This window comes from Psammomys obesus, unplaced genomic scaffold (assembly GCF_907164565.1).
Source record: "Psammomys obesus unplaced genomic scaffold, mPsaObe1.curated_primary_1811, whole genome shotgun sequence".
Taxonomy (NCBI): domain Eukaryota; kingdom Metazoa; phylum Chordata; class Mammalia; order Rodentia; family Muridae; genus Psammomys; species Psammomys obesus.
Window position 1 is genome coordinate 34,537,934 of NW_026596034.1, and position 19,285 is coordinate 34,557,218.

The 19,285-nt window shown below is 51.2% G+C and overlaps 1 protein-coding gene across 1 annotated transcript; it reads left to right on the forward strand.

Moving 5' to 3' along the window:
- Positions 1–13,888, forward strand: Mlycd (malonyl-CoA decarboxylase). Its single transcript, XM_055620883.1, has 5 exons — positions 1–1,084; positions 7,757–7,869; positions 8,673–8,829; positions 9,684–9,833; positions 12,776–13,888. Exons 1-5 carry the CDS (start codon positions 560–562, stop codon positions 13,307–13,309), a joined length of 1,479 nt encoding a protein of 492 aa, XP_055476858.1. The 5' UTR covers positions 1–559; the 3' UTR covers positions 13,310–13,888.
- Positions 13,889–19,285: the final 5,397 nt, after the last annotated feature.

The window sequence follows — 19,285 nt, forward strand, 5'->3', positions numbered from 1 at the left end:
ACTGACAGGCCACACAGTCCCAAGGATCTTCCTGTCTCCATCTCCCCCACGCTGGGATTAGAAGCGTTTCCCCACGGGTTCTGGACATGAGCTCAAGTTCTCAAGCATTTTACCAACTGAACCATCCCCATCCCTAGGAGCCCTTGTTCTGCACTCAAAACTCAAATTTCTCAGCTCCTAGCCCACACTGGATCCGAACCTGTGTGCACAGCATGGTCCCCGAAGGAGCTGAGATGGCAAGCACCCAAATCAAGAGAAGCGCGTGCGTAGTGGGAAAAGAGGCAAAGGGCTGTGAGAGTGACTCTCAGGACAGTTGTCAGTATGCAGGCCAAGAGGTAAAATCTGGCGCCCTGAGGCTAGGGACCTTTGGCTACACTTGGCCTCCAGCCTAAGAAAACTGCCTCGCTCCTCCCCGCAGTTCTGTCCTTCTATTGGTCGATGCGTCTGTCTGTCATTCCACCTCGACCAATGGGATAGGTGAGGCATCGGAAGCCAGAACCGGAAGTGAGGCGGGGGCCGCTCCGGTGGTGTCTCTCGTTAGCAGCTGTTGCGGGTTGTCATGAGAGGCTTCGGGCCAGGCCTGAGGGCTCGGCACCTGCTCCCACTTCGGTACCCGCCGCGGCCGCCGGGGCCTCGGGCGTCTAGGCCGTGCAGCGGGCTCACGGCCGGCGCCATGGACGAGCTGCTGCGGCGAGCCGTGCCTCCCACGCCGGTCTATGAGCTGCGCGAGAAGACGCCGGCGCTCGCCGAGGCGCAGTGCGTCGACTTCGTGAGCTTCTACGGCGGCCTGGCCGAGGCGGCCCAGCGTGCCGAGCTGCTCGGCCGCCTGGCGCAGGGCTTCGGAGTGGACCACGGCCAGGTGGCCGAGCAGAGCGCCGGGGTGCTGCAGCTGCACCAGCAGTCGCGCGAGGTGGCCGTGCTGCTGCAGGCCGAGGACCGGCTGCGCTACGCGCTCGTGCCGCGCTACCGCGGGCTCTTCCATCACATCAGCAAGCTGGACGGCGGCGTGCGCTTCCTGGTGCAGCTGCGGGCCGATCTGCTGGAGGCGCAGTCCCTCAAGCTGGTGGAGGGGCCGCACGTCCGGGTAAGGCCCCGCCCGGGCCAGCGCGACCCCAAGGTCCCCGACACCACCTCGGGGCCCTGTCCCTTCCTTCCCGCTTTCCAAGCCCCTGCAACCCTCCAGCCCCACCTCGCCGGCTTCAGGAACACAGTGCTTACTGCGTGGTATGTAGCACTACCCTCGGGCTGACTGCCAGGTCACCCACTGCGCTTACTCCAAAGTAGCTCTGGTTTTAACTGCGCTGAACAGAGATGGAGCACGGCACTGGGCAGAGTTTCGCCACCCGTCCCAAGCGCGGCATTGCCCTAACAGGTTACATGAAATGCACAAAGATGGCCAGAAGTAGAGGTCACCACCGTCTGAGTTTCCGAAGCCTCCAGCCGCCTTCCTGCAGTGCAACTCTGCACTGGAGATGTGACTCCGTGCTCAGCCCTAGAAGTAGTGATTCTAAGTTTACTTTGTAGTGCTTGAGTTAGTCAGCTGCTTACCCAGCGAGATCATGAGATCATGTAGCGTACAGATAATGGATGTTTACAATAGCTTTGACCAAAAAGATTTCTTAGTGTTGCTGCCAGCTCTTTATGCTGTTAATATTCGATAGTGGGGAACACTCACCTGAGTTCCTGCATAATGATACCACCTTTTCAGAAGTTCTTGCCATTCAAAGCTTCGTGTACTTTTTCAAAGCCAAACAGTATGATTCTCTGGTTGTGACCCGATTAAGAACTCTAAAACAGGCATGACAGTTTTGACTTCCATCTGTCTCCTGTACAGTGAAGGACATAGTATGCCAAGGTGATGAGTTGCCCCAGACCTCAGAGCAAGTACATACATGTCTTTTGACACCTGTCCCAATCCGGGCTTTTTTACACTGCCCACAACCCTACTATGGAAGGATTTACCTGGCCCTTTCTTCTTTTGGTTGCTTAGCTTTGGGTGTCGTTAAGGGGTTAATATGAGTGACAACAATGCATATGACCAGATTTTTCAAGATAGCTGGTTTATTTCCAAGGCTGTGTTACCCAGGACTGAGAAACCTCAGATGTTCATTGGGTATTACAAAATCTGTCTTGGTTTCTATGATACCTTGTTTCAGGCTTGGTGGCAGTCTGAGTGGCTGCTCTTTTGTATTCCGTGCTCTGTGGTGTTCAAAATGTCCCCACACAACTATACGATAGTTCTTTGAAAACTGGAACCTTGTTGTAAATCTCCCACAGTGAAATGATGCCTGAATCCTGGAGATAGGCTCCAGGGAGGCAGATGTTTTTGAGGCCAGAGTGCTTCATGTCTGACCCCAGACTAGAACTAGAAAGATCAGGAAATGCCAGAAAGACCCACGACCAGCCGTGCACATACACAAAGTGGCCTTGGATAGCTTCTAATGCCCCATCCAGTTTCAGAGTCTGATTCCGGGAGTTCCTTTACCAGCTAGAGCTCATCCTGGGCACTGACACTATAACATTGAGACCGACTTTGGGGCGGAGCTTGCCTCTGGCAATCAGAAGCGAGCCACCTGCTCAGACAGTATGCATCCAAGTTCCCTTGCTTTTTAGACATGATTGTCCTCCACATAAGGGAGAAAGGCACTGCCGGACAGAAGTCGTGAATGAGTCTTAGAGGTATTTGCCAGCAGAGGCAGAATGCTCACAGCCTGACCTTTGCCTTTCTACATGGCAAACTCTTTGAAGTTCTGTGTGTTTTCTCCACCCAGTTCCTAGGCTGATTGTCATGTCTAACTACGAAGTTGAGTCAGTCAGTTGCTTTATTCCTCTCCCTCACACCTGTCAGTCAGGATTTGGTGTTTTCACCTATCACTAGAAGAACTGAGGAGTGGGCATATACATGCATGCTCGTGCCCAGGTAAGACAGAGGTCAACTTGAGTGTCATCCTCAGAGGCTGTCCCACCTTAGATTTTGAGGCAGGGTCTCTCACCGAGACCTGGGACTCACCAGTTAGATTACTGCTCAGTAAGCCCCAGAAATATTCCTGTCCCCCCTTCCCAGTGCCAGCTAACAAAGTGCACCACTGCGCTGGCCTTTCTTTTAAAGATTGTGTGCACCCGTGTTTTGCTTGGGCGAATGCGTGTGCACCGTGTGCATGCAGGGCCTCTACAGGCCGGAAGAGGGACTCATGCCCTGGGACTGAAGTTGCCCCAGTTGTGAGCTGCCATGTGGATGCTGGGAACCAGACTCAGATCCACTGCAAAATCAGTCAGTGCTAACGTCTGAGCTGTCTGTCCATGTTCCCCTACCCAACCCCCACCCACCCACACTTCTAAAACACTGGTGCTAGGGATCAAACTCAGGAAAGCTCTTAATTGATTGAGTTATCTCCTTAGCCCTGCATAGTCTCTTTGTAAAGACAGACCACTTTGAGAGCAGTTTTAAGATCAGCAAACCTGAGTGTGAGGTACATATTCCCCATTACCGTACACCCAAAAGGTGCCACTGTTAGGTGTCCTGTAACTTTGGTGTGCAGGCTTTAGAGATGGCTGTGCAGGCCCCTATGGCCTTGTTTGTCTGTTTGCTTACTTGCTTTTTCAAGACTGAGTTTCTCTGTGTAGCCCCAGCTGTCCTGGAACTCACTGTGTAGACCAGGCTGGCCTCAAACTCAGAGCTCCGACTGCCTCTGCCTCCCAAGCTGAGATTAAAGGTGTGTGCCGCCGCCACCACCACCACGTGGCTCTGGGGCCTTCTTAAATGATGTGTCTTCTTAGGAAGTATCCCAGTTTGCTTTCCTTTGCTGTGACAACATTCTGACCAAAGCAACTTGAGGAGAAAAACATCTACTTGGTTTATAGGTTCCAGACCATCATGGAAGGAAGCCAGGGCAGGAACATGGAGATGGGAATGGAAGCAGAGATCATGGAGGATGCTGCTTTCTGACTTGCTCAGCTACCTATGTTAACACTGTCCAGGCCCAGCCTGCCCAGAGGAAGCACTGCCCACCATGGGCTGGGCCCTCCCATATCAATCAATCATCAATCCAGAAAATATCTCCTCAGTGGAGTTTCCCTCTTCCGAAGTGTGTCAAGTTGACAACTGGAGCTAACTAGGACAGGAATGTGCTCACTGCCGAGTGGCCCCAGATCTCAGAACTACTGGTTGTCAGCTGTGCAGCTTGCCTGGACCCTGTATGACCTTTCTGTTTTCTGGACACTTGGCTACAGACAGAGAGCTGCTCTGAGCTTGCTCCTGAGGTCTCCCACCATGTGGGTTCAGGTCTGTGTGTGTTGGGCCCTGGGTGGTGCCGTTACCTTAGCATAAGTAGCAGACGACAGCCCCCAAACACATGCAGATTCCACGTGTTTCCCAGGATGGAGCAGAAGTTCTGAATGAGGAGTCTGCTCCTGCCATTGTCTGCGTGGCATGGTTTACACAATTTTACCAAAGTTCCTTAACTCCATGGGATTCTTGGGCCATTGAGGTGAGCTATTGGCAGATGCTGATCTCAGGGGAGCAGAGGTCAGCTGCATAATAAGCCAACCTGGGCTACATAAGACCATCTCAGAAAACCAAAGTGCTAACCCATAGAAAAGAACATGAAAAGATTATTCAGTGTGGGGACTAATAAAATCCCCAAAGCAGTGTTACCATGCCAGGAAAAGTTCCTCTTGGTCACAAGTAAAACAGTATTGTTTAAAACAAACCAAAAATCTGCTGAATTCAAAGCTCTTGCTGTGCTTGGTTTGGTGATCTTTCTGGAGATGGGCACCAAGAGCTTTGGGCTGAAAGAGGCACCAGTTCAAATCTGAGCTATCAGCTGGGCTTGGGCTCCTATGTTCAGTTTTGTCTCTAGCAGGAGCTGAGTCCTCAACAGAAGACGATGGCTGGCTTCTGGTCCAGTCCTGCATGGTGGCGCCTGCCTAGGGCTGTATATGTGGGTGTATAGGAGGGTGCCAAAGAAAGTACCCGCTGGATGGAGTTGGCAGGCTTTGAGGTTTTTTCCCACATACTTTCAGGAGCACACATGGTTATCAGTTGCATTTCTTACAGGTAAAAGTGTAGTGAAGGGAGCCTCCCCCGGGTTGGGGGAGGACAGTCCAGTACTGTTTAGCAGTTGGCAGTTACAGCTCCCAAGAGGATTCCTGACATGCAGTTTGAGAGTGGATTCGTAAGACAAGGGGTAGTAATCCTTGGCAGCAAGAGAGCCAGAGGAAGGAGCCTGCCCACCTCCTCCCACAGCCGCCATGAGTGCTGCTGGACAGCCTCTCTACCTGTTAGGCAATGGGGTACCTTCTGAGCTCACTAGCAATTCTGTGTTCTAATCATTTCTGTGCTAATTTTGTGCTTTTCTGTGTTAGACCAAAGTTTTGTTGTTGTTGTTGTTAGAGACAGAGATTCCAGTATAACAACTGCCCTTCCCCTACCCTTATGGCCCCCTGAGCTAGAAGAGTACTCTCTCTGGCCCCACCCCTCTTCCCTGACAATAGCTTCACCTCCTTCCCAGCTCTGGGCTTCTGTGCAAGGCAAAGTATACCCCAAAAAGGCCACTTAGAAAGGCAAGCATCTCAAAAGAGAGCCCAGGAAAGCTTTCTGCTGAGAAAAGATCAGCCTCTGTGAGCCAAGCAGGCACAGGAGGAAGGCTGACAGCCTAGTTCTTGGGGCTCCCAGGCTCCTCTGCTTTTGCATGGCTCATAACTGCTGTGTTAATGAGCAGAAAGCATAGGACACTATTGTTGCTTATTGTCTGTGACCTGGTGACCTGGCCACTTGCTGTGGTCACTTCCCACCGGAACAGCTGTTATAGAACTAGACAGACTTCTCACCTTTAGCCCACATTCCCTGCTCTTGCGTCCAACATCACATGTTGCGACTGTCAGCAGCCCAAAATAGAAGAGGTTTCCAGAGGAGAGGCATCATCAATGAAGCCAGGGTTCCTGGCCTTTTCCTGCCCTGACTGTCAAAATGTAGCTCATCAAGCCTGCACAGCCAGCCTGTTCAGCCCCACAGTAAGGAGCACAGAAGCAGATCCACAAGCCCCCGAGGTGGGGTATAGGATTATTTTGTTCCTAGGGTAGAGTTGGTGATTCATAGCTTTAAAAATGGGGAGGCTCTCAGGACCGTGAGATCAATCACACTCAGGTGCAGAGTATGCCGGACTTGCTTGCTTGTTTTGCATTGGAAACAGGGTCTCACTGTGTGCACCAGCTGGCCTCAAAGTCACAGAGCAAGCTGCCTCTACCTCCTAAGTGCTGGCATCAAAAGTGTAGACCACCAGCATGCCCAGCTTTCTTTTTTTTTTTTTTTTTTTAGTCACTGTGTGTGTGTGTGAGTGCAAATGCACAGACCATCTGAGGATAGATGTGGGTGTTAGCCCTTGTCTTCCAACTTGTTGAAGAGAGGTGTCTTGTTCACTGCTGTGCGTGCTACAGGCCTGTGGCATCCAGGTATCCTCTTGACTCCATCTCCCATCCCCCCTTAAGTGCTGTGACTGCAGGCACACAGGCCATGTGTCCGGCTTCCATTCACCAGGTTCTGGAGAGCCACTCAGATCCTCGGATTTGCAAAGGGGAAGTGCTTTGCCCATGAGCTCTCAGCCAGAGCATGAGGCTTCATTAAAAGCTGTCCTGTGTTGCCAGCCTGCTGCTCCCCAGTCACCATTCTCTGCACCTTCTCCTTGTTCTTGGGTATCAGTGTGTGGGTGGGTGTTTTGATTGAGGTGGACTTTGCCCTGCAGAGCCTTTGCCAAGTAAAGGAAAGGAGAATGAGAACCTAAGGAAAAGGACCTGCTCAACTTCCACCCAGCCACTTTTCCAGTCTTGCTTTGAGTTTTCATGCACCCTGCATACAGTCAATTCCAGCTGTCTTCACCCTCTCCCGTGAGCCTAACAGCTGTGGGCAGTCCTGCCTTTCAAGACACCTTTTTCACATTAAACAAGGCCCCTTGGTCCTGGGTTTGTACTCCCCCACCCTGTGAAGCCCCACAGACAAACACACCTGTGGTGCCGCCTCTGTGCCCTGGTACTTAACAGTACAAATGGAAATGTCAAAGTCTTTTCTTTAGAGCCACCACCCACCCCTTGCCTGCAGCTTCTGCCCAGGTCACCCAAGTTGGAGACCTTCCATCTTTTATCAGGTGTTAAGATGCATTTTAAAGTTTTGTTATAAAACTAATTTTCATAGATGCAGGTCACACATGCATTGAACCTAACAGGGTGTGTGGAAGGTCACCCCAGTGCTAGGTGCACTGAGATGGTCACTGTTTCATCTGTCAGAGTGGAATTAGCTCGTGAGTAGTAGATCCAGTCACAGAGGTCTGTGTAGCAAGAAGTCAGACACTCAGGTCAGAGTCCGGAGTGAAGCAGCCCCAGGCTGGACCTGCTCTTTGGAGTCCTGGATTGGGGGCTTACTGTTCTGCCCTTAAAACCATCCCAGTCACCTCCTGGCCTTATGTGGCTGCTCTAAAATCATCTATCCTAGTTACTCAACTGTGGAAAAGACAAAAGGGTCAGCAAATGCCATGTCCCCAATGTCATTTGAGGCTCCCAAAACCGTTACAGGACCCTCTGCTTACAGCTTATTGGCCAGAATTCAGGTACATGGTCACTTGATTCCATAGCCATGAGCCTAGCTGAAAGTGTGGCTGGGGACTCCAAGACATGGGGCTATGGAAGCGTGTGTCTTTGAGTGGGTAGATAGGCTCCTGAACGGACACTTGCTCCGTTAAGGCCTGCCTTCCTCTCTCTTGTCCAGGAAATGAATGGCGTGCTAAAAAACATGCTGTCGGAGTGGTTCTCCTCTGGCTTCCTGAACCTGGAGCGGGTCACCTGGCACTCACCCTGTGAGATACTTCAGAAGATCAGCGAGTGAGTGGGACATCAGGGCCTGCATGGCTTTCATTTCCCCTGCTAACGTGAACACACTGAATGTGTGGGTGCTGGGCTACTCTCACAGGGAGGGTGAAGGTGGGGGTGCCTAATCAGTCTGCTAGTCACCTAAGGTCTCACACCTGCTGTTTTACACCAAAGGTGTAGAGGCATCATGAGGGCTATCTCATGCAGTTGTTGAAATGTCCTCTTGGCATAATCACAACGTGTCCCTGGTACAGTGCAGCACGTGACCTGCTGTCCTACCCACATTCCGCCCTGGCCCAGAGCATCGAAGGCTGGAAAGCATCCTGGGATGTAAACCTTGGTAGTATCCACTGTTCTTCCACACGCTGGCAGCAGCAGCATGTGGGATGAGGCTGGAAACAGGTGCCACCACCAGTGTTGGCAACACAGACATCCACTTCCAACCTGCAGGGAGCCGAAGCAAAGCTGGCGCTGTTCAGTAGCAAGACATCCCAGCAGGTGTCTGGGATGTCTGCAGAAACTGCTGTGCAGGGCACCTGAGAGCTGCAGAAAGTGCTCTGCAAACAGGTGTTGAACTGGGCGGTGCATGCCAGCTCTCCCAGTATTTGGAAGTCTGAGGCAGGAGGATCATCAAAAGTTCAAGGGCAGCCTGGGTTACAGTATCAGCCTAGCCAGGGCTAGTGCAAGACCCTTTCTCAGATAAAACAGACAAACTGGTGTTAAGATGCAGAGCAGGCAGAGCTAACGTGAGTAGGACTCCGCACTCGTCAGTTTCTAATTCTCGCATCCATCTAATCTCCGTTTTGCTTGGTCAGGTGTGAGGCTGTGCACCCTGTGAAAAACTGGATGGACATGAAGCGGCGTGTGGGGCCATACCGGAGATGTTACTTCTTCTCCCACTGCTCTACCCCCGGGGAGCCCCTGGTTGTTCTGCATGTGGCTCTGACCAGGGACATTTCCAACAACATCCAGGTACTTCTGAGTGGTCCTTTCTAGACAAGATGGGCCTTTCACTGTGTCGTGTGGTGTAGTGTGTGCGTCTACACCTGTGTATGGACAGTGAGTGTGTGGAAGTCAGCCTAAAACACTGCAGTGAGCCGGGCATGGTGGTGTACACCTTTAATCCCAGAGGCAGGCAGATCTCTGCAAATTCAAGGCCAGCTCGGTCTACATAGTGGTTCCAGGACAGCAAGGGCTACACAGAGAAACCCTTTTTCAAACAAAACAGAAAAATCCTACACATTTACTAAAATCTGAGAGCCAATAATACGAGTGTCAGCTAAGAGACCTCACAGCAGAAGTCATTTCTTAGCTTGCTTTTTGGCGGTGAATGGGTTTTCATTTAGGAAAGAGAAGAATGCTGGCATGGGACTAAAGAGGTCATAGAAAATCCGTTAAAGCAGCGAGAAAAAAAAACTTATCCTGGGCTGCCTGTGGTGTTCTGGAACAGAAGTGTGAGCTGAGCAAAGAAATAGAGTGGGCAGGGAAGTGGGCTCTTGAAGAAAATTTAAAGAGATCCCATGTATAGGCACTGCCCTCAACAAAGGCTCAGTATGTGGAGCAGCTGATTCCAGAGGGGCGTGGAAAGACCTGAGGTGCTGCTGTTGAGCAGAGCTGGCATGGGGTCTCCAGATGATGCGAAATTGTCACCCGTTTTCAAACAGATGGCCTGAACATGAGCTGGGAGCGGGTGGCGTGGGAGTGCGGTAGGGGCTAAGTTCCCCTGCAGTACTTTGGCTCCACAGAATTTGTGAATAGTGGCAGGGTGACGTGGTGTGCGAAGCGCACGTGGAGCCTTTCTGAAGCATGCTGTTGGTGTTTTCCAGGGGATTGTGAAGGAGTGCCCTCCATCTGAAACAGAGGAGAGGAACAGGATTGCTTCTGCCATCTTCTACTCCATCAGTCTGACCCAGCAGGGCCTGCAGGGCGTGGAGCTCGGGACCTTCCTCATAAAGCGAGTGGTCAAGGAGCTGCAGGTAAGCATGGTGGAGCAGTACCCCACCTCACAGTCATGATGGCAGGTGATTCCTGCCACCTCTCTGCACACACGGGATCCAGATAGGAAGGACTGGAAGGAAGAGGAGGCAGAACAGCATCAGGTGCTGGTGGGCCAGGCCAGGACCCAAAAGAGCAGGTGTCTGAAGCATATCATCTCACTGGCTGTGCAGCATGCGTATGTCATGAGGCTGTGAGCTCTCTAGAGAGCCCTTGCCTGTTTTGCCCTGAACTCCTGGTGCCACACATCTAGGCTCACATGTCAACATGGCCCCTTATCACTCAGTCCATATAGCACAGCTGACAGTCCTCCCTGCCATGCTATCCAGGCCCTCCTTCCCTGCAGCCTTCAGGGCCTTGTGAGGGGAATTTCCAGGTTAGACCAGGCAACATGAAGGTAAATCATTAGCTTGTGTTGGTCTGATTCCCTTTCTTTGCTGCCTGGGAGGGGCAGTGTCTTAGTTAGGGTTTTATTGCTGTGAAGAGGCACAATGACCACGGTAGCACCCTTTTTAAACTCTAATTTATTTGGGATTTCTTAAAGTCTCTCCCTTTCAATCCCCCAACCCTGAGTAGGAGAGAGAAGGTCATAGTGGGGAGAGGGGGTGCAGACCCTTTACTTCTCCCAGCTGTTTAGGGTCAGTGGGTTCTTTTAGGGCTATACCAGTCTCTGTCAACAGCAAACCAAACGCAGCTAGCAGTCTCCTCCAAGCCACTGTGCCCTGAAGCGTCTCCAAACTGCCACACTGTCCTCTGCTCTCTCCAAACTGCCACTCGCCACCACCGCACACCATACCTTCTCTTTTAGGGCTGGACTTTCATATTTATATCTTCAGAACCCTAGACCACGCCCCTCTCCTTGCCACACGAGGCAGGCTGTTACCAGCTATCAAAGGCCACGCCCCACAGGAGACACTTATCCACTGTGGACAAACTAAAGCCCAGCTAAAATCCCACACTTGGAATTAAAACCAAAGCGTACTTACATAATGTAAATCAGTTTACAAAGAAAGCAAAACTTTCATTACACCACAGCAATTCTAATAAAGGAAAACATTTGATTGGGGGTGGCTTACAGTTCAGAGGTCAGTCCATTATCATCATGGTGGGAAGCATGGCAGCAGGGAGGCAGACTTGGTGCTGGAGAAGGACCTCAGAGTTCTACATCCTGATCTGAAGGCAGCAGAGGCAGCTGTCACAATGGGCTGTAGCTTGAGCATCTGAGACCGCAAAGCCATCTCTACAGTTCCTCCAGCAAGGCCACACCTATTCCAACGAGGCCACACCTCCTAATAGTGCTACTTCCTGTGGGCCAAGCATTCAAATAGATGAGTCTTGGGGAGTGGGGAGGCTTGTTACTCAAACCACCACTGACACATTATGTGTCCTAAGACAAATGCGGCAGTTACTTGCCCTGGGCACAGCTTTTCCAGCTGCCCCATGGGGTGCCTGCCAGGTGGCCACAGTGAGGAGTCGAATTCTGGGCTGCTGACAGGGCTTGTACACCAGCTGCTCCCTGCCCCCTACCTTTTCTGCTCAGGCACAGTACACAGTGGCAGTGACCTCACGGCAGCCAAGTGCAGTCGGAGCGCTTCCATGTTTGTGTTGTGCTGCCTTATACTAGGAGTTGGGTTTGATCACCTAAGACCAGCAGTCTGTTACTGAGCTACAGCCACAGTCTCTGTGTGCCCCTCCTCCTGTTTTAACGTGTTATTTTGAGACAGAGTCTCAGAGTTTTTCAGGCTAGCTTTGAACGCACAACATTCCCTTCTCAGCCTAAGGCTTGTGCTAACATGGCAGGAATTAGATTTGGAGAATGTGGTGTCCTGGGAATCTGCTTTAACATCATTCTTCCTCAATGCCCCAGAGGCAGCAGAAGCACACCCCTCTCCCTTTTCCCTGCTGAAGTGTTGAAGAGAGCTGCGGGGAGAGGGGGCACAAGACTAGGAAGACAGGGAGAGCAGGATACAGGGTCTGGGTGAATCATAGCCTGGGCAGAGCTAAGAGTCACTTGGCCATTTCCTGGCACTTGCTTATGCACCAGAAAGTCCTGAGTGGCCTCTCCTGGAGGCTGGCAGCGCTGTTCTGCCCCAACGGGCTCAGCAGGGCTTACAGAGGTAGCACTCTTGAAAGCCTGAGGGCCAGTGGGAGCCCACTGGCTGTTCCTTTTGTACTGGTCTGTTGGTTTTAAATGGTAAATAAAACATGTACACGGCGTAAACTCACATACAGATGTACAGCAGAGACCTCAGCTGTGGAAGAGCTGCAGAAAAAGACCAAAGGTGCCATGGCATGCCAGATTTAGAGCTGTGTTCTCACAGTAGTGGGATTTATTTTCCCACAGTGGGCTTACTGTGTTTAAAGCCAGGGAGTGCTCATGTGTGAAGACCATTCGTGAGATCTCTATGTAACTTGTGTGGTGGTGATTAAGCTATGCCCTATGTTAAGACATTTTGCCTGGCCCTGCTGTCTGTCCTCTCTGCCACCACTGAGGTGGAGCTGGACAGCCGAATCACTGGGCATCTGTATGTCAAGCAAGCATCAGGACGTGGGTCTGGGCCACTGGAACAGTCCTAGGAGATGTGTGGTACAGAGAGAAAGAAAAGGCCACATCCTGTCACAAGAGCCAACCCTCTGGTTTTAAGCAAGCCTCCCACTCTTGATCTGTTTCACCATTGTGACAATGGTGTGGCTGCAGATTGCATGGCTGTGGGCTGATCTTGGGAATGCAAGATGCCTCCAGGCCTTGGCACTCACCAGAGTCCTCATGAATATGGTTTGAAAGAAAGTACAGCAATGCCGTCAGCTGGCCCTGCTGGCCTGCAGCAGCGCACATGGGCTGTGTGTTGAGTGTTCCTGTGTGTGAACCATCCTGCTGACCATGTGTTCTCTGCCTTCCCTCCTTCACCTACCTGCTATGCAGAAGGAGTTTCCTCACCTGGAGGCCTTCTCAAGCCTGTCACCTATACCTGGATTCACCAAGTGGCTTCTAGGCCTTCTGAACATGCAGGGAAAGGAGCATGGGAGGAACGAGCTATTCACAGACTCAGAGTGCAAGGAAATCTCAGAGGTTACAGGTGACCCAGTTCACGAGAGCCTCAAGGGCTTCCTGAGCAGTGGTGAGTGGGTGAAGTCGGAGAAGCTGGTGCAGGCGCTGCAAGGGCCACTGATGAGGCTGTGTGCTTGGTACCTGTACGGTGAGAAGCACCGAGGCTATGCCCTCAACCCAGTGGCCAACTTTCATTTGCAGAATGGGGCCGTGATATGGCGCATCAACTGGATGGCTGACAGCAGCCTGAAAGGCCTCACCAGCTCTTGTGGCCTCATGGTCAACTACCGCTACTACCTGGAGGAGACAGTTCCCAACAGCATCACCTACCTAGGCTCCAAGAACATCAAAGCTTCTGAGCAGGTCCTCAGCCTGGTGGCCCAGTTCCAGAAGAACAGCAAACTCTAGGGACAGCCTTCGCAAAGCCCAGGCCCCTGCTCAGAAAGGGGCTGTGCTCTGACGCACCAGGTTACTCACCCCAGGGGCCTTTTCAGGGAAGCCACAGCTGTGCTGTGTCCCCTGTCCTCAACAGGCACTTAGGAGGCCACGCCTAAGCTGTCACTGTGCTGGTCGACTCACTGCTTGGAGGAGGAGGTGGTGTGGCTACGCGTGCCCTGGGGATAGCACTGTGATCTTCCAGAAGCCCTGCTGCTGCCCTGTAACCTGTGCCTTCAGGAGGCTCCACGGCCTCAACCATAGGCCGCCCAGGCGGAGCCCAAAGCGCGGACCCCTTGGAGCTCGCCAGGCTGGCAGGCACGTCCTCTGTATGTAGCGAGGTGGTAAGGTCGGTGCTGTGCCTGCTGCCACAGCTTGAAGTGCAGACTAGGGAGGGTTTGTGACGTGCACAGGGCGTAGTCGACACTGCGTGGATGTTGCTGCTTGAGGCCAGAGTTGGCTTATAAGGCTTACATGAGATTCCAGTTCATAATGAACTGAAGAGTAAAGAACAGGTTGTTCTGTAAACATTAAACATGATCATTCACTGTATACTCTTCTTCAGTTGTACTTCACTGTGTACTTTTCTTCAAGATTAAAGTCCTGGCAAGGCTCGGGATCAGCTCTAAAATGTCCAGTGTCATGTCGCAGCCAGCCCATTGGGAACAGTGTGGATGAGAACAGATGTTCAGGTTGAAGAGCGGAGAAGTGTGTGTGTGTGTGTGTGTGTGTGTGTGTGTGTGTGTGTGTGTGTGTACGTGTACATCTGCATACATCTACATGGCTGTGAGAAGGGCCATGATACACTTGGATTGTGTTGGCATGTGTGCTTGTAGCTGGGTGTGTGTGTGAATGTATGTGTATGCATGTACATTCATACATGTGCATCTGTGGGCATAGCGCACATCAGCAGGCACAGTGCCACTGCTCTCAGCTGGACATACATGTCCCCTCACTTTGCCTGATGGCATCTTCTAGACCTTCCCAGATTGGCCTCCCTAGATTGACCGACTCCACAGCCCCAGGCTCAACATTGGCCTAGGTGAAATGTCAACAGAAAATAGCTCTTACCTCCAAGGGTGAGAATTAAAGACAGTTTATACTTGAGCTACATGTAAGTGGCCATGGCCCAAGGAATACTGCCTCAGGTTGCCTGAAAAGACAGCGCTGCCAATGAAAGTGTTTCTGTGTGAATTTATTATAGAGCCAAGTCATAAAGCATTTACCAAACAAGTTCTGTCAGTGCAGGAAACCTCCTAAAGATTGTCCAGGTCCTGATGCCATTCTTGCCTTTTTGATTGGTGGGCACTAAGTGGTTTGACACAAAGCATTGTAGGGCCAGCAAGACAACTTGGGAGCACCAAGCCTGATGAACCCAGGACCCACCTAGTAGAAAAGAATCAGCATCCACACATTTTTGACGTCCACGTTTTTTTCCATGGCACTCACAAAAAAAGAAATAACAATAAAAATATATTTCTTAACATGTTTTAAAGGTTTTGACAGTAACAAAGTTACCAGGTCAAACCCAGGAGTTGCTAAGTAAGTCAGACGAAAGGCAAGGATAATTTGACTCTGGTCTGCAACTTTTCCAACTTTCCACAATTGGGAAGTCCAGCCGCTCTGCCTTATTAAGTCTTCAACACTGTGTGGCTTTTCTTGGTTTGGCTTCAGCCTACAGAACCTGGCCAGCTGTAACATCAGGTCTCCCTGCAGAGGGCTCTTGGGAGCAGCTGAGAGTACAGGCTAGGTAGGGTCACCGTTACCCAGCTAGAGGAAGGGAGTGGCTGAGGCAGGGACATCTTCAAGATGTAGCCCTTGCCTCAGCTCTGTGCAGTACCCTGCACTGAAGGTACCCTCACGCCGCCCAGCTCTCCACCTCAGCTTGCAGCCAACCCTCAAAGTGTGACACAAAGCCTCTTCCACCCTGGTCGCCACCTGCTGCCTTCACTCCGGTAACTGCCCAAACCAGCTGCTGCTTCCCTTTGCTGTGTATTCTTGGTACTGGTGTCATCCAGCCCATTCAGATCCTGCCATGACCCGAAGCCTGACCCTGGATGCCAGCCCCCCCTCCAGCAACTCTGGGGCTCCAGTCCTTAGTCAGACCTGTCACAGGAAGCTCTTGTCGATACAAAAGGGAAATTAAAAAGACCTCTCAGTCGTCCCACTTCCCTTCCCACACCCACCAGATATTTTGTGGTGGAAAAATAGGGCCTCCACACTGCCACTTCCATCCTGAGTGATGTTCCTGGTAGCTCCCTCCAGGGCTTTGGGGGATCTAAGTGAAATAAGGGAGTGGAATTAACAGAGCACCTGTAGATAGCTCAGGCCCCCTCTCAAACTGACTTCATAGTAGATGCTATTCATCCCATTGCCACCGGATGGCTCTGCTGAGGTTTGCCTGCCTTTTTCCACAAGAGTGGGGTTTTGGTTTGAGCTGCTCCCTTGCATGCAAAAACAATCTACCCAGAGCCACATCTGCCCACACAGACCTTGAACTTGAGCCCTGGCTCACAACCAACTCCAGGTTCCCAGAACTGAGCTAATGAGAGGCACAGAGCTGGGGAGGGATGTGGAGCTGGGTGGGATGCGAAGCTGAACAGGACCACAGAACTGTGGGGAAGCAGAGATTAGGGGTGCATGGAGCTGGGGGTACACATAGTCATAGGGGAACAGAGCTGGGGACATGGAACTGCCACTTCCCCTCCACCCCAGAGTTCCCTGGCTCTTCTAGGCCTGGTCTCCCTCCTCTCCCTTCCATGGGTCTCATTCAGGCTGACTGAACAGGGGGTTCAGGCCTGAGCCTGGACCACAGACCCAAATCCCAGTGCTCTAATAGCCAAGTTCCAGGCATCAGCCCTTGGGTGGTCATTGTTAGAATTTTCATATCACCACTGTGCACAAGGATTAAGTATTTTGTGTCCTTGAATACAATCAAAGACTAAAAATTAGGTGATTAAAAACAATAGCATTAATGAATTCTTATAGCTGCTTTTTCTCTCAGGGGTGGAAAATGAAGAACTTGGCTCGGTGGCTATAGTGACTGCCATGCAGGCATGAGGAATTTGGATTCCCAGGACCCACATAAAAATGGGACATGATGATACACACTTGTAACCCTAGCACAGGGGAGGCAGAGACCCCAGGATTCCCTGGCACCTGTCTAGCCAGTCAGTAAGCTCTGACTTCAGAGAGACCTCAAAAGAGAAAGTGGAGGGCAATAGTTAAAGACCCTCGTCAACCTCTGGCCTCTCCAAGTGTGATGTGTCACTCCACACATACAAGAGCAGGGGAAGTACACACATTAGAAAACACACAAAGCATTACAAAGTGGCCACGCCAAGCCTGAGCAGCCCTGGAATCTTAGTTTGTGAAATGGAGGGCTGAAGTCTGTAGGTTGTGGTACCACCAACAGAGGCAGACCCTGCTCCAGAGTGGAAGGGGTGGAAGGCTACGCATGCTCAAGAGGAAGTGCACCTGTGGCCAGCAGGACCCTTGGCAGGAGCCCAGAAGATCCAGCACAGAGCAGAGCGTCCCGCCCCTGTGCCTTGTGGATGATGTGTGCCTGCACTTTTTTTTATCTCAGCCAGATCTCACTGGCCTCCAAGGAGCCTTTGGACAAAGCCAGGTCAGCTATCTATAAATCTTGCAACCTGTGGAAGTACATCACAGCCTGGCCCAGGGTTGCAGCGTAGTGGTTTTAAAGGAGACTGGACTGTATTTATTAGAACTCTACCATGGATCTTGTTGTATTACTTCTCCCATGGAGTCCATTAAAAAAAAAAATGTTTTAATGAGTCAGGAGCAAGAATTTCAGAGCAATTCATATCTGCCATCTCCTTTCATGTTTGATGTGTTTTTTGTTTTTTATTACATTTGTTTTTCTATTTATGCATGTGTGAGTGTTCGAATGCTATGGCATTCGTGTAGAGGTCAGGAGACAACTTGCAGGAGTCAGTTGTTGGAACCGCTCTAAGACTTTAATATGTATGAAAAAATGCCTAGACCATAAGCTTCGGCTCGTTTCCCATTGAGCTCATAACTTACATTACCCATATATTCTGTTCCGTGCGCGCCCCTGGCTGGTTACCTCTCCTCGGTTTCATACGTCCATCTTCCTCAGAGTGTGGCGGGGGGGGGGGGGCAGTGGGGGGTCTCCCCTCTGTCTCTATCCCAGAGTTCCTCACTTTGGCATCAGCTGCCTTTACAGGCTGAACCATCTTGTGAGCCCTGGTGTGTTTTCTTCTGCCCATCTTTTTGTGCGCTTTTTCTGGTACACCCTACACCTACAGGAGAAATTTTGCAGGAAGGAACATTAGTTAAGTCCTTATTTACCTTTTACTTATTTAAAGTCAGCTGGCCAATGTCATTGTCCCTGAAATGTTTAAATTTGCCTTTTGGAACTTACAATACCTTTTGTAATAGAAACGATGGTAGTACAGATGAAGACCTGCTTCCTACGCCAGCCTGAAAGCCTTAAAAAAAAAAAAAAAAACAACAATAGGCCTTTCAATAGCATATAGAACAGAGGTTCATTTATTCTATGAGCCATTTTCTAGAAAGTATGCATACAAGAGCTGAGGTCACCCAGTTGAATATTCTTTCCCCATGTGGCCAGAGCTGGGCACAGGGTGGATTTCCAAGTAATGCTTATTGTCATGGGGATGAACGATTGGTCTTCCTCGTGGAAGTTTACAACTAGTTAGACATTGTAAGGTATATGTATTCAGGGAGCGAGCACACGCAGCTACCTAACAGTGTGTTCCACGTGGGTCCTTAGAGATCAGGACTCATGACTAAGAGGAGCAAAACCTGCATAAGGAAGCTATTTTTTCCTAACCTCTAAATGGAAAAAAAAAAAAAAAAGCATTTTCTGCAATTATGAAGAAAATGTGACAAAAAAGGTTTTAATTACATTTTTAGTTATTGGGAGGGGGTGCAAAGCACAAATATGGGGCCAGAGGACACCTTGTGGAAGTCAGTTCTCTCCTTCTACCATGCAGGGCCCCCAGGATTGAACTCAGGTCATCTGATGTGGAAGCAGGAGTCTTCAGCCACTGAGCCATCTTGCCAGCCTCTGCCTTTCTTCTTCTCCCGGGACAGAGACCACAAGGGGCAGAGAGAGACTCCATCCACAGCCAGCTCCTCTGTGAAGCACCGAGTTTATCGCTGTTACTCTTGGGAGCATAGGTGTGTTACAGGAGCCACCAAAAGGATTACCTGAGCCAGGCATGACCTGCTCCCCATCCCACTTCTTGGGGCAGTGCTCAGGCTGGTGACAGGTACTTCTGAGTCCTGTTGGTACCAGTTCTGGAGGGAACTGAGTTCTAGCCTCTTTCACAGCCCCATTCCTGGAGAATAGTCACCCCCATCGGGGCTGAAAGACAGGCACAGCCTGAGCAGCCCATTTTCAGTGGGCTTGCCATGTCGGGGTGATGCTCATTCACCCCAGTGTGTTCCTTCCCCTAGCCAGCTGTACTCCTGACCTCCTGACCTCCAGCATATCCTCCTAGAACATGTCCCTTTTGCTTACTGCAAATCTAAAGAGTCCTTAGGGGTGGCTGCAGGGGCAGCACCATGGGGAAGGAAAGCACGACTCTCCTGCCATGCAACAGGCCTCTTTCTGCCAGGTCAACTTAGAGGCCTCACCACCGCAGCCTGGGGTCCCTGCCTGAGCTGACTGCTCCTCAGCCTTCGGGGGGGTCTTTGAGGGTGGGTGACTCTCCAAATCCTCTTCCCTGGAGTCCAGGCTGTGGGTAGCTTGCAGGTGGTCACATCAGAGCCTCCTCTCCCAAGCTCCTCCACCTGCTGGCTGGAGCCCAGGCACTTCTGAAAACAGTAGCAAACTGCCTTTCTCAGAAGCCACTGCTACAGCAGCCACAGAGCAGCCTGTGCCCGGTGGTGCTTCTCCCTGTCCCCAGCCACCCGACTCCATTGGCCTATCTGAGG